At 34.1% G+C, this 18,987-nt stretch overlaps 3 protein-coding genes across 4 annotated transcripts; all 3 read left to right on the top strand.

Moving 5' to 3' along the window:
- The first annotated feature begins 3,989 nt into the window (after positions 1–3,989).
- Positions 3,990–5,069, top strand: LOC143617255 (F-box protein At5g07610-like). The gene has a single exon (XM_077089875.1). The coding sequence runs from the start codon at positions 3,990–3,992 to the stop codon at positions 5,067–5,069; it is 1,080 nt and encodes a 359-aa protein (XP_076945990.1).
- Positions 5,070–12,636: 7,567 nt separating this feature from the next.
- LOC143617254 (protein IQ-DOMAIN 11-like) lies at positions 12,637–15,079 on the top strand. Its single transcript, XM_077089874.1, has 5 exons — positions 12,637–12,854; positions 12,926–13,120; positions 13,807–14,013; positions 14,109–14,240; positions 14,507–15,079. The coding sequence occupies exons 1-5, from the start codon at positions 12,783–12,785 to the stop codon at positions 15,077–15,079; spliced, it is 1,179 nt and encodes a 392-aa protein (XP_076945989.1). The 5' UTR covers positions 12,637–12,782.
- A 1,407-nt stretch (positions 15,080–16,486) lies between these two features.
- Positions 16,487–18,577, top strand: LOC143617248 (uncharacterized). Of its 2 annotated transcripts, none has more exons than XM_077089867.1 (2): positions 16,487–16,603; positions 17,602–18,577. In XM_077089867.1, the coding sequence occupies exon 2, from the start codon at positions 17,666–17,668 to the stop codon at positions 18,464–18,466; it is 801 nt and encodes a 266-aa protein (XP_076945982.1). In that variant the 5' UTR covers positions 16,487–16,603; positions 17,602–17,665; the 3' UTR covers positions 18,467–18,577. The 2 variants fall into 2 exon arrangements, with proteins under 2 accessions (XP_076945982.1, XP_076945983.1); XM_077089868.1 differs by having other exon boundaries at positions 16,514–16,603; positions 17,596–18,577.
- Positions 18,578–18,987: the final 410 nt, after the last annotated feature.

Here is an 18,987-nt window from a genome sequence, read left to right as displayed (position 1 = left end):
ATTAGGGAATTCAGATTTAATTGCAAATAAAATGAAACCTTAAGGAAGAAAATTGCAAACTTGAAACTATTTGACTAAAAATGCAGATTTGAACAAACCACAAGGACGAAAACCGCAGTTCACTGAAATACGTATTATAATAAAGAAAGAGTGAAAAGACAGTCTACCCCTGACTTAATGATTAATTTAACGGGGTTAATGATTTGGATGTAATTGGCAAGAATTGAGAAACATGGAGGGTCCATATGCAAAAATTAAACTTTTTGGACTAAATTCGCATTATTTGTCAAACTACAAGGACGAAAATGACACTTTACTCTTAAAATTATTATTACTGGTACCATCTTCACTGCTATTAATATTATAAATATTTCTTCAAATAATATATTTTGTTTCAAACAAGTCTTAAGCTCTTTGAGACTGTTTTTCATTCAACAAGTCAGGTAATTTGACAATCATTTTTTTCCTAGGTCGTTGGCCAAAAGAAAAAAAATTACTTTTTTTCGTTAAAGATTTCATAAAATTCGCAAATATTAGTGCTAGCTAAAAACTTTTGCCTAAATGAAATAGAATAAATCTTATTTCATCATGAGATATAAAAGCATAATGATTTACAACCGATTTTCATAAATTAAAATATATATTATATCCCTTCCTTTCTTTCCCCTTCATTAACGCTAATGAGTTTCGGCTAAAAAAATCATGGCATCACCTCCCACGTCAACTTTTATACCACAAACCGACACTCGAGAAGACAAACGTCGCAAGTTGCATTTTTTTCTTTAACTCCTCCTTCGCGTATTTTTCAGACTTTCCCAAACAAGGAAAAGACAAACAAACAAACTGGTCCAGTGGGTAAGCCATGTGTCTGTAGACGTAAGGACCCAGGTTCGAACCCAGGTCAGACTGGTTTTTGCTTCTTTTTTTAACCTTTTCTTTTCATTATATAAACCAATAAATTTATTTAAAATTATTATTAAATCAATTAAAATATGTTAAAGTTAAATAAAATCTGTTAAAAAATTATTTTATCAAATTTTCTCTAAAACCCAACTTTAGTTTTCCGTTAAAGTCTTGAAACCCGGTTAATAATATGGTATTAGAAATCATATTGGCAATTATATATTACGTTAACGTAATCGTTTTCAAGTTTATTTCCGTTTAAAAACCAATATATTATAAACATTGTAATCTCATATATATATATATATTATATTGCTAATAGTTAATTAATAACAAAATTATAACAATAAAACCGTTAACTCACCGTTAAAGATTAAAATATATATTATATTATAAAATACCCTAAAATATACTAAATTAATTCATAATTTTTAACATAAAACTAAATCAATTGAACTTCTATAATCCCGCTAGTTAGTGTTTACATTTGTACTTTCTTTCTTTTATATATAGTTTGTGAGGTTCGACCGTTTCGGTTCCTTTAACGCATCTTCGCTTATTTTTTCAAGTTATTTCTTAATTTCAAGTGTGAGTTTCTCACACCCCTTTTTTAACGTTTTTACATATTTTGGGGGTAACGTATGTATCGTATTCAAACCCATTTACATATTGTTTCTTATTACAAACTACAATCCGCGTCATGGACTTGTGTGTTTACTTGTCACTTGCTCAAATACTACGTGCATGGATTTATTCAATAAGTATGATCATACGCCACCATTTGCACTCAGGAACGTGTTTCGAGTGGAAAAGGGCCCCGATCTGAGTACGTTGGTGTACAATCCCAACTGGACAAGACATTCATTTATTCTTTACACTCAGGACATTTGATTTGAGTGTAAAGAACACTTATTTACTTCTCACACGTTTTCATGGAATTGTATGGTTTTTATATAGTATTTAAACTGTTTGAATTCACCAACTATTAAGTTAGTTGACATTATTTTATATATATGTTACAGGTATAATTGGTAGAGGATGAAACAGATGAACACACTAGACCTAGGATACTTTTAAATAAGAGTTGAATGTTTCATTTTCATTGTCATTTCTTTATTTGCAACAACTTGTGTACTTGATGTCTTTAAATGAATTAATGATAATATTGTCACTTAATAGTGTCATCTGTGTTTTGAAAAATATGTACGTCACACTCGAACCTTTCGAATACCCCTTCCTACTTCTTCATCCTAGCTCTCCAACTGACTGCTGACTCCAGCTTTCATTTCATTTACTGATTCGCTTATCCTCTCCCTTCCGGTCAAGCTAGTTTTTATTCCTCTATCTAGGCCAACATTCATTCTAAGACTTTCACCACCAAGGGCTGAAATCATTCACAAATTCATCTTTGTTTATGCTACTAACTCTCAGTTTGGTCCTACTTCTGATTCATTTTGTTACTATAATAGGAGGAGGAAACTTAGTACCAAATGCTTGGCAATCCTTGGTAGAGCTTATTTATGATTTCGTGCTGAACCTGGTAAACGAACAAATAGGGGGTCTTTCCGGAAATGTTAAACAAAAGTTTTTCCCTTGCATCTTGGTCACTTTTACTTTTTTGTTATCTTGTAATCTTCAGGGTATATATTACGCTTTAGCCGGGGTGTTACACATGACCTGCCTCCCCATGAACCAATGATTACCAGCGGGCTACCAGCGACGTGCAATAGATCTTAGGAACATACAAATATAAGCAGGACGACCAGAGACAAAATATAAAACCAAACCCTAACAACATCGATTAATCCGATTGATGTTGTTATAATCGATATTAGTACTTTCAACGAAGATATCATGACAATCATAAAACACTGAACAATTACCTCAAACGATGTTTGATGGTATATTAATTGGACAGAACAGTGGCCGGCGACGGAGGTGATGAATATCCAAACAAACAGTAAATATAACCTAATTGAAAAAGGGTTTAAGGATGGCTAGGGTCTTGTGATTTTGTCTGCCGAGTTAATTGGATTATATACAACGATTTCTTCTCCAACAAGTTCATTGGGTTGTCGGCTATGTATTCAAGGAAGAATGGATGAATACAGATTTTATTAACATGTTTAGGATGTCGATTAGGCCGAAATCAAACTTAATAACATAATTACATGATCAATTATCAATAATAACACGAAAATTGTGGTCCAAGATATACACATTGATAACTAGGTACACGAAATTGAATACAGATTCTGGTCTAGGTCATGGTTATCCATATTTTGAATGGGTTATATTAAATTTTGCATCTTAGCCCCTAAGGTTTGAGAATGGAAACAGTTGGGGTTAAAGTTTGGGTTTGGATGGTTTTGCCAAGATAAAAGAATTATATTTATATTATAAAATTAATTAAAAAATACTATAATAAAAATTTAATTAACTCGATAAAAGCAATAAAATTTCCCGAGCATGTTGGAAAGTTCGAGTTGTTACAGCGCCCGTCTCAAACGTTAATCAAGAACAAAATCTGTTCGTTGTCAGATTCGGTTTCGAGACCTACAGTTTAATCAAAGGTCAAGTTTTCAAGAAATCCGGATTCAAGATGAGAGCTTCGGTGCACACGTTTAGCTTCAATGGGAGAGAGCTTCTAAAACTTCATTATTTTGCTATAAATAGAGATGTGTATTGTCTTTGTTTGTGGGTGTTTTCTATGGTACGTAATCAACCACCCAAGAGGAGCTCCCCTTGGGTGGGATTGGTTTGTTTAATATTATGAATTTTTTGTTACCGATTACGGAGTCGTTCAATATTATATGTTCGATCGATTGATTTCTCCGCACCCGTCTCGATCTCTTATCAAATACAAAGTCCGTTCGATGTTGAAATTCGGTTTTAGGGGACCTACACGGGATTACTCAGATTTTTACAACGGTGCATATCTTTTTAATCGGCACCTAGTCATGATTTTTACAACGGTGCATATCTTTTTAATGGGCCGGTCTCGAAACTTTTGGGCTTTAAATGTGATTGTTGTATATTGATTTGATATTAATTAGGGTTTGGATTTTAAGGGTTTTACCATTTCCATGAAAACAATGGCCGAAGATTCATCTGAACTGGTTTCATCCACACATGCAGTCCTATCCAACGACGACCTGTTGATCGACATCTTACTCAGATTACCTGTTGTCTCACTTCATGTGTTCAAACATGTATCCAAACGCTGGTTACCTATCATCTCAAACCCTAATTTCACTCTGCCTCATTCCCCCTTTGGTCTCATCCTCCCGCGGCAGACCCTCGAATACGATTTCGCGCAGTTATATACCATAAATTCATCTATACCACCCTCCACCTTCACTATCCACTTTGACTCAAGTAAACTTGTGATTTTGCAGTCTTGCAACGGCTTGCTCCTTTGCCGTTCGTCGCATGATAAGTTATATGTGTACAATCCATCACTTCAGCGGTTTAAACGGATTCCACAATGCGGCTTTATGGGTGGTGTGAGAATGGCTTTTGATCCTTCAAAATCAGCTCATTACAAACTAGTGTGTGCTGGAGTGATACATACTAATGAAGGTTCTCATCCATTGATTGAAATACATGTTTACTCTTCTAAAACATGCGAGCGGAGTGTTTGTAACGGTAGATTTACCCTTCAAAGTTTTCGAGGTTTCAACAATGGAATATATTGGAATGATGCCATTCATTGGCTAGATACTATCAACAAGGCTTTGCATGTTAAGTTTTGTCTTGAGCATAAGGTTATCAAAAGCACACAAACACCTGGAACACTTGATGATGGGGAGATGGTTTGTGATCAAAAGCTGTTTGAGTCCCGCGGTTGTTTGCTTCTTCTTCGTATTAGTTGTGGAAAGATGATCATTCACAAGATGAGTAAAGGGGATTCCGGGTGGTCGATGAAATACAATGTTAAACTTGATGGGTTAATGAAGCAATTCCCTGGAAGTTGGTTTTGTTCCATTCATGTTCGATGTATTATGATCGGGAAGAAAGACGTGGATTCGTTTCTTGTGATGGAAATCTGTGGAATGATAGTGCGATACAATATCGCGTCAAACACTCTCTGTAAGCTATATGATCTGGAGTCAAGTTACTCTCCGGCATGCTTTCAGTATATTGCATCTGTTGCTGGTGTGTGATTCTGCTGTGTTGGTTAATTTCAGGTATTGTTATCATATCTTATGAATTATTATTATTTTTCTAGTTAATGAAACTCATTTTGGAGCTATATATTAAATGTGTGTTAACAATTATGAACCATGTGTTTAACTGGTATAATAACTGTTTAAGGTTTATTTGTCATATTGTTTTGTTTAATTCTGCTGTTGAAGATGTTTTGGTTCTTTTTCTCACTAAAATAATCCTCATCTTCAGTTGGAATATTATATGCATGTTCTGTGATATCCATTTATATTGTTGAACTCTATAAGAGCACCCATTTATTGTTGAACTCTATAGTACCCAAAGCCCAGTTTGCCCAAACTGAACCCTGCTAAAATCTTGAAAATATTAAAACTGCACAGCTCAAGTTAATACCTTCCTGTCCGGTTTTCGTATGTTGCCGTCTAAAGTAAGTTAATTAGGCTATGTGTTGTTAACAGGAAGTGCATAACTTCCTGCAGGCCCGGCTCCGAGAACGGTTAAAAGTTTTTGGGCAAAGGCGAAATTTTTTTTAGGCCTTAATAAAAAGGGATATCTTGTTGGGTTTAAACAATTTAATTTTTAAATGAACTTTAATTTTTCGGGTTTTATGATTTGGTTGTGTAAAAAACATTTTTATTTTACAAAAACAAAGCTAAAATGTCTCAAATGAGGTTAAAACCGACAGCATTTTGGTTGAAAGTCGTACCCTTTTACCATTAAACCAAACTAGTGGTTGTGTAATTAAGTTTAAACATATACATATTGTTTTTCATAAATATATATATTAAATTTCTTTAAAAAAAATACAGGCCTATCGGGGTGTCAGGCTGGGGTCCATCGACCACCTGGCCCTCCCTTAGAGCCGGCCCTGACTTCCTGTCACGTCACTGTAATATAGACAATAAGTTCTAACTAACTCACCCTTTAACTATCATGTTGTGGGCGAACTAGAATTGAATAAAATAATTAAAAAAACAAAATAAAAAAAATGATGATTGGTTGGCACAAGACCACGCAACCCAAAAAGTGAAAATGAGAGGTGTTAAGGGGATACCACCCCTCCCCTTTCTCGCTCCCTTTGATGCTTGCGGCCTGGTGTTTGAGGCGTTAATTATCAAGTCTATGTGACACCAATAACGTCTTATAGTTAGCCCATAACACCCAACCTTAATGTTAATGATCGACTTTTGAACTAAGTTACTGTCAATCACCCGGTCAAGTCGCGATCTCTTATGTATTATTGATTACACTCTTGTATTGTATTGTTGTTTTTCTTACACTCTTATTCCCTATCATATGTATTATGTGTATATTGGGCTCCCATGTTCCCACTTCCTTCAATAATTAGCACATGAGGTAGGAATATACTTGTGATTTCTTAGTATCATTGTAATATTTGTGAGGTAGTGTTTCCTTGAAGGTGAGATTATAAAACTTTATTGTCTTAAATGTTTATAAAAATAGTTTGTGGTTTTTCAAGAAGATTATTAGTTTTATGATGAGAAATAAGAGAGAAAACAAGTGATGGTGTAAAACTGATTGATAGAAATGGAAACGAGTAAATTGCATTTTTGGTCCATGTGGCTTATATCTTCTACCCTTTCAACACTACATGAAACTTTTGAATGAATGTCCCATAACGTCTTTCCCTAAACGGTGTGGTGTGATGAATGGAGGTGGTGTGGTGATGGGTTCTCGTATATGAGAGAGTGGTTTAGCTAGGGTGGTGGAGGGTGACCGGGTTTTTGTGTGTGCCGGTGGCAATGCAGGTGGGTGGTGGTTGCAATGGACGTTAGGGGTTATGGAACATAAACCACATGGGTTGAAAAAAGAAAAATATAGGGGTTGAGAAACAATTTACTCTATGAAAAGCGAGAGAAGTAAGGTCTTGTTCCAACGATGTAGTGGGTTAGCCTATATGAATGTCGTGTCGTTACAATGTCGTGTTCAAAAGGCGTTCGCTTTTGCGCTTTTCACTTTTCACCTCGGCTGAGGACCTCTTCGCTTTTGTTCGCTCACGCTTTTTTAATCCGAGGGCCGAACATGCTAGAAACTCGGGGACCACATACGTGATACCAATATATGTAAGTATATCTTGTATATGTACATATATAAGAGTTGTTAAACAAACGTCCTAGAGTGATAGATACAAATAGTCTCCTTAAGGGATTATAAGACTTAACCCAAAGAAAAAAAAACACCCCAACTCAATATTAGTCCTAGTTTGTGATGTTTGTATTATGTATAGGTCCCCAAATATAATATGATCGGGTATTGCATTGGTTACATTATATACTAAAGTTATACTAATAGTCGTCTTTGTGTATGTTCCTTTAGTATGGATGCTAATTCTTCGCTAACTAAATGTAAGTGAACGTGTTACTTCCCATGAAGGCTTAGACAATTCTTGGTTCGAACAACCTTAATTCAGTGTGTAACATACGGCCGCTTGTACTACAAATGTTGTATGTTTTGTCCACAAGTAGCTATAACCAAAGCAATTAACTTCAAAATTTGTTACAGACTTTATCTTTATCATCGGTTTTTGTGAACATCAACTTTATGACCTTTAATCATTTACAAAGAATTCAATACTAATTGTTGAATATGAGGATAACGGATGAATTAATATTTTTAAGGAACCAATGCAATATGTGCTAGAGGCGTGAGAAGATTTTGGTTTACACCACAAGAATATGTTTTATTGTCTTGGAACTTCATGGCTTTACCATTTTTAGACATGTCAATTGTTTCATATAATGAAATTTATACATTTGGAATTTAAGTTTTAGAATTTCCTGTCTTGGAACTTCAGGGCTTTGACCAAATAACTATGTTCCATTTTTTTTCTCATAATACATGTTAAAACTCATCACCTTATGACGCAAAAATGGTGCTCAAGATATTAGATATGTTAATATGGGATAATCCATTTCCATACTCGATTGTAAAATTATAACCCAAATCCGACTCATCCTTTAGTTATTAGTGGTCGGATTCACAAGTTTTCCTCGCATGTATTAAGGATTCACGGGTTTCCACGCACGTGTCAAGAATCCATATTTATAATCTCATCAATGAAATTTTAAACACAAGTAAAAGTAACATTTTTTAAATATGAACTTATAGGGGTTCCACGTATTAAAAAAAAGATTAACGGCGGGTTAACATACTTGTAAATACTCCTATGCATATATCTGTACCATGTACGTTTGAACATTTCATTTCTTGAATAAAGGGGAGACATCTTACTACCACACCATGTCTTTTGAATAGTAAAAAGCTATATTATTAAAAGAAACTATTTGTAGACTATATAAATACATAAAAGATTTAGGAGGTAGAATAAAAACAATATATGATTTTGCCTTAGTATAACTAACCACCACGCAAACAAAATAAGTATAGAAAAGCATAAATGTTAAGGATTAAATGCACGCACAAACTGAACACATACATATAAGAATGCAAATAAAATAAACACGAAGATTTAACGTGATTCGGTTTAACTGGCCTACATGGTACATACACTAGCGACAACTAGATTTATATTTTATTGAGTGATACAATTACAAGTACATGACAATGATATATAGAAATAGAACTAATCTAACTTGTAAAACAAATTTTAACCAAGTTATGACTTATGATGACCACTCGCACCCTCTCTCCTTTCTCGATCTAAACCCGACCCAAAAAAAAGTCTAAAAAGCATGAAAATATATTAAAGGTGCATGCAATATTTAATACGAAGATAAAGAAATAATAACAGTGTTAGCCACTCAATATAAGAATATTACCAATTACGAAGATAGTTATGCTTGTCCCTTTTTTTTTGGAAATGAAGGGGACTCGGTAGATCATATATTCATCTCTTGTGGGTTAGCTCAAATAGTGTGGATTTGACTTACTCAATGGTGAGCTTGTGAGGTATTTCCTATTTATGCTTTTCGTGTTTGGGATTTAGTTGAGCTACATAAAGTTGTCTCGTTTCCTAAAGATAAAGCCAAAGCGTTCAACGCGGTATGCTTGATTACATTGTACGAAATGCCTTGCTCCATAAAGTGGGTTCTAGTCCAAATTAACAACTTGTAAGAGGAGATAAAAGTGCTCGGTTTTTTTTTTAAAATAAAAATAGGTCTGAAAGGATTGGGCTCTCGTGGGAAATTGGCGTAGCTTTCAATTGTAGTAGTCGTTTGTGTTGTTTGGATGGTTGGGTGGCCGGTTTGTTTTTTGATATTTGTGTTGGTGGTTTTTAACTTTTTATCGTTTTGCTAGAACTATGAATAAAAATAGGAAATTTGTTGTTCTTTAAAAGAATTTATGATGATGTATCAAATCCATCTATTCATAAATTTTATCTACAAGCATAAGCATAGACAATAATGTCTTTTGAACTTTATTTTTACTTTAAAAAGCTAATAAAAACATCACCACTAGTTACATAAATGTGTTGATGAAAACATATGAACATGTAATGGGCCCATGAAAAGAAACTATAATTCACTGACATCCACCACCATTATTCCTTTAGCTATTTCAGCTTTTTGTCTCCCAAACCCATGTGTACATCTTTTCAATACAAACGTTATATGTTTCATTTTCCTCTATTCGGTCCCATTAACCGTTCCTATTATGGGTACGATTTCAAGTCACTTCTAACCCGTCATCGTCAACCGTCACCGTCATCGGGCTTATACATGAGCACATGTACACCACAACCTTACATGATCGTCGATTATTGTTAGATATCGTCACATGACTTGAATTTGAAATCTATGGAACGCACATGTTGCATTTTTTATGCACTATACGTTAAGCGTGTAAAAATAAAATAAAAATAGGTATAAATGTGTGTGTAGAAATGTAGCTAGTTATGAGATGCAATCAATGTTTTTAAAATCAAACGGGTCTAAAAAATTGGACAACTTGATATATAACTAGTGGTGTTCCTCGCGCGTTGCGCGGGACACTCAGCAACAAACGCAAACATTAAAACATCAATATACAAACACATCGTAGTGACCATCACTTCGAAAAAAAAATATCTAAATAAACGAACTTTGTTCTCGGTATACAAACACATCGAATCACTATCACTTCGACACCAAAGTTTTTTTTATCTAAATATTAAAAGAACTTGGTCGGTAGAGGTTTGGATCATTAAAATACCAAGGCGATACCAACACATCGAACCCCTATCACTTCGACACAAAAGTTTTGTTTATCTAAATATTAAAAGAACTTGGTCGATATTAGTTCGACTCATTTAGATACCAAGACGGTACCAACACTCGTTATATAGCTTACAATAAAAAAAAGATGTTCTATTGTGTATACAACTTTGTTTTTAATAAAGCTTATACACTTTACGGCAAATTCAAGTCCGTTTTAGGGGCATGGCGTGGATGTGTAGCGGACAAATGAAAACAATAAAAATTATAGAAACTAATATACAAAGTAAACAAATTTTGGAAAATATTATGAACAAATGGAAAAGCATTCAAACTCTGGGGGCTAAAGTGCAAACAAAAGAAATTCGTTGTAACAATCGATGCTGGTTACTTTTCATTCAACTGAAATTACGAAATTGTCCTTGTTACTAAAGTTAAATTACAAAAATATTCATAGTAATTGCTGTAGCAGCACTTCTCCTTTAATATATACTAGTAAGTCACTCACGCGCGTTGCGCGGGAAACTTGGTAACGGGCCCATAATTTAAGCGTGGATATACAAATATATCATAACGACTATCACTTCGACTAAACGAAAAAAAGTGTATATAAATATCAAAAGAACTTGGTCGGTGTCGGCTCGACTCTTTAAAATTTTGATGATCGACTGAAACTATAAATATAGCTTACGATAGAAAATAGATACTTATTGTGAATCAACTTCGTTTTCAACGAAACTTATATACTTTATTACAACTACACCTTCGTTTTAACAATGTGACATAAATAAAAACATAAAAATGTTGTCACAACATATAAAAAATTGAAAGAATTTCTATGTTAATCATCAAAAGTATCAATAACTTAAATATATAAATAATAATAATAATAAAAAGAAAAACATATGTTATGACACAAATTAAAATAATAAAAAATTTTAAGGCGTTAAACTGCAAAGTAAGCAAGATTTAAAAAAATAATATGCTAAGGATTGTATTAAAATAGTTTAAACTTTAAAGGGCTAACTTTTAACAATTTAAATATGAAAGGACTAAAATTGCAAAAACATATACTTTACTGTAGCAAATCGTTTGCTTTAATATATAGTGTAATTTAATGATTAAAAAATAGTAAAATAATAATAATAGACTAAGATTTAATGAATAGAAAAAAAAAGAATATTAATAAGCCAAGCGTGGAGGGTACAGCATCTGTTAAGTGGCATGTGGCTGGAAATTTTTTCGGGAAACGTCTAGCCAAACTCGGATGCCAAACGTGAGCCCGGTTAAGACAACATAGTCTTGGCCCGAGTGGGCAGTTGAGGCTTCCGACTTAGGAGTTGCGCTCAACTTAATTGTGAAATTCGCCATTTCAAAAAAATAAAAATAAAATAAGCATACAAATACATAGGTATTTATGGACAACTATGAAATAAAGATTACCTCAAATGCAAATATTTACACTTGTGATGACTGATAAGTTAGCATTATTCTTATAGTTCATAGTTCTTACAAAGATTTCAAATTTGACACTTTGAAATGAAATAACATTTATAACTTTTGAAACTCAGTTCCTCCCATTTCCTTTCTATTCCTCGTTTAAATGTGACTCAAAAACAAAGTGTAACTTATTATCGTCCCATTTGCACATCTATAAACCAAGGAGCCAACCGACTTCAGTTCAACCAAACTTAGTCCAAAAGATCCAATCAGACCTTTTATTATTTTTTTTGTTTCTCGTTTTAACCATAAACTAAATAAAAGAGCAGACATTCAACCGTTAACAACTCAACCCATACTAGGGGTGTGCAAAAAACCGAAAAAACCGATCCAAAACCGAAAAAACCAAAAAATCCAAACCAAAACAAAAACCGACGATTTGGTTTTATATTTTTGTAAAAAACAAACTAACGATTCGGTTTTGGTTTTGCATGTAATAAAAACCGAACATAACCGAATCCCTAAATTTTTATTTTTATATTTTTTATTTTAAATAATTTATAACAACTTTATAAATATGTAACTCAAATAATTTTGGCAAAATGTATAATAATATATTAATTAACAATTAATAAAATTATTTATACATAATTCATTATTTTTGCCAAAAATAATTTTACATCTAAACTTTTCAAGCTCAAATTGAAAAAAACCGAAATCAAAACAAAAACCGAAACAAAAAAAACTGAAATCAAACAGTTTAAAAAAATCCAAAGAAAGAAGCTTTGGTTCAACAACATTGTTAGCATAACTTATTTTCAATTTCACATGACTATTTGACCCGAACCATATAACCATTACCCGACCCAACCCGGGTTTCTAACAGCCAAGTCGAAAGAATATAATAAATAAAACAAAACATGAGTTTGCAACATGGGTTTCCGGCAAACATTCTCTTCATCTATCCACTTCATTTCACTTCACTTTAGTGAAGTCCAATGCTGCATCTGAATTAATAATAATAGTACACCCAGATCCCAACAACCCTACTAAACATTCTTCATCTGCATCTTATAATATTTAATAATAATTATAATGGGAAAAAAAAGATGGTTCAGTTTCATCAAGAGGTTCTTCATCTCAGAAACATGTCAAAACAAAGCAAAGGTATAATATAATATTATTATTCATAATCTTGAAACCACTTGTACATTATGCTGATCTTGTTGTACTGTTAGGAGAAGAAGAGAATATGGTTGTTTGGGAGGCAGAAACTGAAGAGGTTGACTTCACAGTCAGTGGCTATACAGAGACCAGATGAGATTCTTGTGGCTCAAGAAACTGATGAAAACAAACAAGTTTTAAGTTGTGAGATTGGTGTTAAGGAAAATGGTGCAGCTGTCAAGATTCAAACTGCTTTTAGGGGATTTCTTGTAAGAAGTTGTGGTGTTTTTATTCATTTTAAACACTTGTTTGACTTTTTAAGGTCAAATCACTAACTTTCAAGATTTAAAATGTTACAAATTTATACTAGTTTATACAGAATTCAAAAGCTAGTTACAATAAGTAGGATTTGGTGCTACTTTAGAAACAAATTTGGCAAAGATCTATGAGGAAATGAATACAGAATTGGAAATTTTAAATTTAAAAGTTTGACTTGAAAGTCAAAAGTTCTTGTCTAGGGGTGACAATTTCCAACATGACACGAAAATAGTAAGGTTTTGTGTGGGCATATCTAACATTCTAAGCCATTTAAAAGATGGGTCTGATTCGGGTTGACTTGTTTAATTAAATAGGTCGTGTTAAAGTTGACTTGTTTAACGCGTTTAGTTAAACAGGTCGACTCGCCATCGTTTTTAGTTAAACAAATCGACCCATTAATCCGTTTAACCCAGTTTACTTTACTACCAACCAGCTTGATTAAAACGTTTACGAATTGATTGTTACCACCCGTTTGATACGTTTAATAAATGTGTCGTGTTCGGGTTACACGACTTAAAGTGTGTTCAGGTTGACATTTTGACACAAATAAAAATACGGGTTGTGTCCGGGTTCAACATTTCCACTCGCCAACCCGACACATTTGACACGCCTTCTGAGTTCATGACTGATGTTGTAGGCAAGAAAGGCTTTAAGGGCATTAAAGGGACTAGTGAAGCTACAAGCTATCATTCGTGGACACTTAGTTAGACAACAGGCAGTCACGACTCTAATGCGGTTACAATCGGTTGTAAGTATTCAGTCACAAGCATGTGCTAAGAGAGTTCAGGTTGCAGACTGCAGTTTCCATAATAATTATCAAGAAATTAGAGGAAAAGATATAAAGGTTGGTTGGTTTCCGCTTGAACAGTTAAATTTTTAGTTATTATGTTATTGTAATTTGTAGTTATTAGCAATCAATAAATGTGTAAGAATGTATAGATCGATATGAATAGTCAGAGGCGGTGGGATGGTAGTATTTTAACAAGGGAAGAGGAGGAAGCTATGTTGTGCAGTAAAAGAGAAGCGGCTTTGAAGAGAGAACGGATTAAAGAGTATGCATTTAGCCACAGAGTAAGTGTATAATTTGTGTTTATGATTTAAACTTTAAAGTTTGACTTTTGAGTTAAAACACATTTTAAATTTAACTATTGGTTTTTTATTGATTTGGAAATGTGTTATGAAGATTCGTGGTGACGTTGAAGATTACGAAAGATTGTTTATGTTAACAAAAGCTCGTTATAATCGGAATGAAAACCGTTTTATAAATGATGAATCAGTTTGACCCCAAAAGTCAAACTTTAAATATGATTTTTCTAATTCTTGTTTATTTTTCTCAGATGTCATCAGAATCCGAACAAAGCAAAGTAAACATGAAATGGAGATACTGGTTAGAACATTGGGTGGACACGCAGTTAGCCAAAAGAGAAGATCTTCAAAATATAGCGAAAAAAGAAGACTTCGAAAGTCAAAAAGTCAAACTAAGAAATCTCAAGTTAACCGACCCTCCAAACTATCATCCAAAAACCACCCGTCACAGAAAACAACGTTCCATTGGAGAAGAGCATTTGGGTTCAGGTTCACCCATGTTTCCCACTTACATGGCTGCAACCGAGTCTGCACGAGCTCGAGCCAGATCATTGAGCTCACCACGGTTAAGACCAATAAGTGTTCACACTTGGTCTGCTAGCAACTCTCCATATAAGCATAAGTTGTTGTCTCCTATATCGTCTATTAATAGTGATGCTAGTGGTAGTCGGATTTGGAATGCTAATGCACGTGCAGGGCTTTCTCAAAGGTCACCGAGCTTAAAAGGAGGCTCGGGTCATGTGAAACCGAACCGAACGACCAAAAATCTCAGCTTTAGTTCAGAATCTGCGGTACCAAACTGGGATCAGATTTATAAGCCATAATTTTCCATTTTTTTTGTTGTTGTACTTGTTAGTGAGCCGACTACTTGGAGGTGCGAGTCGACAAGGACAAACTTCATACTAGTGTCGGTTTTCTTCATTTGTTGTATTCGTTATAATTTTGAATTAAATTCTCACAGTTATATTGATAGTATTGTTGCTTCAGTTGCTATTATTTCAACACATTGTTATTTTACATTTTTACGCGTAGAAGCTCTATTCGGATGTTAAAGCGTTAAAACTTTGAAGTCCACCATGAACAATCCCCGTCTCTTGGTTACGAAAATGTACAATATTTTTGTATCATTTTGGGTTGAAGCATATTTATGATACTCGCTTCGAATACATCATACATGATTCCCAAAATATACTATGATCTGTCTAATATGAGTATTTATGTTAAAAATATAGAAAAACAAATCTCTAGTAGTTTAAACATAAAAAGCCTTTCAATAAGTGTCACATCATCAATTTGCAAGTTATAAAAGGTTAGATACATATAATAGCAAAATTAAAGATTTGATAATTAAAATCAAGTTTTAATGCCTAATGTATACGGTAACACTTACCATTCATTGTGCAATCAAACTATAAAACTATACGTTTACAAAATCAACATAACCAAATTTTACTGATTACCTAATTTATAACCATCATTTGAATTTACTCCTGATTTTTTACATCAAAACTTGACTTGTCTCATTCTCAATTTCTCATACACTCGAACTTGATAAAAGCTGTTTTGTAAAACTTTTTAATGCCTTGTACATGCTACAACCTTATTTGTTTAAACATATCAATTAAATGATAAAAAACAAAAAAAAAACATTAACAAATTACCAATAGAACTGGGTGTGCAAATGAGCCATGCCATTCGTGAGTTATTCGATATTAACTTGCTAAAAGTTAGAATCCGAGCTTAGACGAGATCGACTGCTCGAGCCTAAAAAGAACTTGTTTAATAACGAGCCCTAGCCTGAGCTTCAATTTTCAAACTCGAGCCGGCTCACGAATCTAAACTAGCCTCATATTTATATTATTTTTATTTAATACCATTATTATATTTATTTATAGTAACTGTTATTAAATATAAAAGTTTGATAAAAAATATTAAATAAATTTATTGTTTTAATTATAATAAACTATAATTAAAATATATACAAAAATAATATAAATATCAAGTAAAATAATTTATAAATAAGAAATGACTATAGCCCGAGTCAAACTCAAGCTTAACAAAAAGTTTACGCATAAAGCTCAAAACGCATAAAGTTCAGTTTGACTCGTCTACAAACTTAAAATATTGTTCCTTAACCCTCAAAATAAAACAGATTGGAACATAACCCCTCAGTTATTGTGTTCTGTTTCTGATACACACTTCAAGATTCAATCCATAATCAATACATACTTGCAACCCCCAAATATCTTGCTTTCCGCATATTAAAACCCTGTGTATTTGTTATTGATCAAGATCTGTTAATCCCATCATTCTCAAGATTAATCAATTAGGGTTCTTTAATCCTCCAGGTAATCTCCTAATTCTTGTATTAATTAGCGTTACAATTTATGATTTTTTTTATTAATCCCGATTAATGCCCAATTGATTGGTTGTCCCCACCCCCACTGCCCGACTAGCGACTACCCATTACTACTTATAGTAAGGGGGCAGAGGTGGGCAAATATACAGGTTAACCGAACCGACCCGAAAACCAAACCGAACCGGTTTGAAACCGATTACGTAGAAATCGGTTTGGAAGCGATTGAAACCGTAGGTTTGGAACCGGTTTGTAATTTTCTCCACCGAAACCGGTTCCAAACCGGTTAACCGAACCGAAACAGGTCTAAACCGGGCAAAAACTGGCCAAAACCCGAACCGAAACCGATCAAAAACCGATCGTCACTGTTCATGAAACCGGTTTCAACCCGAACCGAAACCGATCATAAACCAGTATTGACTTTTATTTACCAACCCGAACCGGTTTCAACCCAAACATGTTTTGAATTTTAAACCGATTTGTGCACCTCTAGTAACGGGTGTGCGTTGTGCGGTTCGGTGCGGTTTTGGGTTAAAACCAAACTTCAATTTTTGTATTTTTTGAAACCTTTCGGTGTTTTCGGTTTTCGTTTTACTTTAGGTTCGGTTTTTTTGGTTTTTAGTTTTTGCTATTTGAGCTTGAAAATGTTAGGCCAAAATAAAAAAAGTTGGACGAATATAATGAATTTAGGTATAAATACTTTTGTTAATTGTTAACTAAAATATATGAGTTACATATTTATTTAATTCTTATAAATTACTTAAAATAATAAATAAAAAAATCATTTGGGAATTCGGTTCGGTTTTTTTGGTTTTTATAACATGCAAAACCAAAACTGAACCATTAGTTCGGTTTTTTCAAAAACATAAAACCGAACTGCCAATTTTCGTTTCGGTTCGGTTTTTTCGGTTTCTTGCATACCCCTACTTATAATTATGCAACCTTGTGATTCTACTTAATATTTATTATTAAATCATGTCATAGTTGCAGCTGGACGTAGCTTGAAATGATAAACTGGAACTTTATGGATACGAATCGCGTTTGATATCATTACATGGATTTCAACTTAATATTGTTACTGATCTTGATTTCAACATCAACAACATCTGCCATTAGAAAAGAAATCGGTTTTCAAGAAACACAAATCTGCAGAACCACGGTTCAAGGAAGATATTTAATAACCGATTACACCGGTTACGTATGTGATGCCTTATCACTCGATCCCAAATCACACTGCTGTCGTGTAAAACGAGACCAGTACAGCTGTCAAGGTTGTAATCTTGTTTCGCAGTGTTGCAATTCGTACGAGTATTGTGTTTCGTGCTGCTTGAATCCGGAACGGACGCATGTAAATCATGCATTGAAGGTGAAGATAGCTAAGCCGGTAACGTCCGGGACTTATTTGAGTTTGTTTGATTACTGTGCCGGAAGATGCCGGCATAATTCCGAGAGTGTGGTTCATGAGAACGCGTATTTGAGTGCGTATCATCATTGTTTTGCGCCGCCATCGAACAGTTCGGTTGGAGTTAGTGATACGCAAATGGAAGTTCGGTTAATTGGTATTAATGTTATGGTTGGTAAACAAGGGGAGTCGTGCGATTCTGTTTGTAAATCGGTCGGGCAGTCGTGTGTGGCGAGTAAGTTTGTGTTTATCAACGAGTGTGGAATTATGCAAAAGTATATGAAGTGTAGAGGATCATGTCTCGCGAGCATTGGTGCTGACCAGCCTGCTGAGGTGGCGGATGATGCGCCTAGAAGTTTGAACCCGGGTGCGTGTTTGTATACGCGAAGACCGTCGATGCTTTCGTGTGATGGGTCCCATCAGCATACAAGGAGGCTTTGTCCTTGCGCTTAGAAGTTTATCGCGTTGGCAACTTTACGGTAACATGTTTGTTTTAAGACTTTGTTTATCAAGAAATCGAAAGTCATTTAGTTGCAAATTTACATTTGGCTTATTTGGATGATTGGATCGCATATCTAGCTTCCACGTTTTAGTTAATTTTATTAGCAAATCGTTTAGCTTCATGGTTTTTTTTGCACGTTTGACTCTTGTAAGTCAAGTCAACTTATTCTATTTATTGCAAACCAAACTAAACTGCCTGCATCATCTTGACAAGATTGCCCGTTACCACTTCGATGTGCGCCCTTATTTTCCCCACATTCCCTTTAATATGAGTGTGTATGACTTTTGGTTTGTTACTCTTAAACATTGTCACATTGACCAATTAAACAAATGAGAACTTGACACTTGGAATATTTGGGCACGTAGGCGTCTTCTTCAGGTTAATTGGCAGTTTTTTTTAGTCCAATATTGTGACCCTATTTGGTGGTTAGATGCGTGGGTTTAAATCCGATGGGTATATATTTGGGGAAAAG

The sequence above is a fragment of the Bidens hawaiensis genome, unplaced genomic scaffold, assembly GCF_021521415.1.
Source record: "Bidens hawaiensis isolate Kalapana, Puna unplaced genomic scaffold, B.hawaiensis_p1.1 tig00053294_1, whole genome shotgun sequence".
Classification (NCBI taxonomy): domain Eukaryota; kingdom Viridiplantae; phylum Streptophyta; class Magnoliopsida; order Asterales; family Asteraceae; genus Bidens; species Bidens hawaiensis.
The sequence above is the reverse complement of the archived record's forward strand: the minus strand, read 5'-3'. Positions and strand labels throughout refer to the sequence as shown.

Excerpts from the sequence above, each read along its gene's own strand:
- LOC143617255 (XM_077089875.1), top strand. The coding sequence starts at position 3,990 with ATGAAAACAATGGCCGAAGATTCATCTGAACTGGTTTCATCCACACAT.
- LOC143617254 (XM_077089874.1), top strand. The coding sequence starts at position 12,783 with ATGGGAAAAAAAAGATGGTTCAGTTTCATCAAGAGGTTCTTCATCTCA. Across the intron at positions 12,855-12,925 it reads CATGTCAAAACAAAGCAAAG|GAGAAGAAGAGAATATGGTT; the intron begins GTATAATATAAT and ends TTGTACTGTTAG. Across the intron at positions 14,014-14,108 it reads TTAGAGGAAAAGATATAAAG|ATCGATATGAATAGTCAGAG; the intron begins GTTGGTTGGTTT and ends AAGAATGTATAG.
- LOC143617248 (XM_077089867.1), top strand. The coding sequence starts at position 17,666 with ATGGATTTCAACTTAATATTGTTACTGATCTTGATTTCAACATCAACA.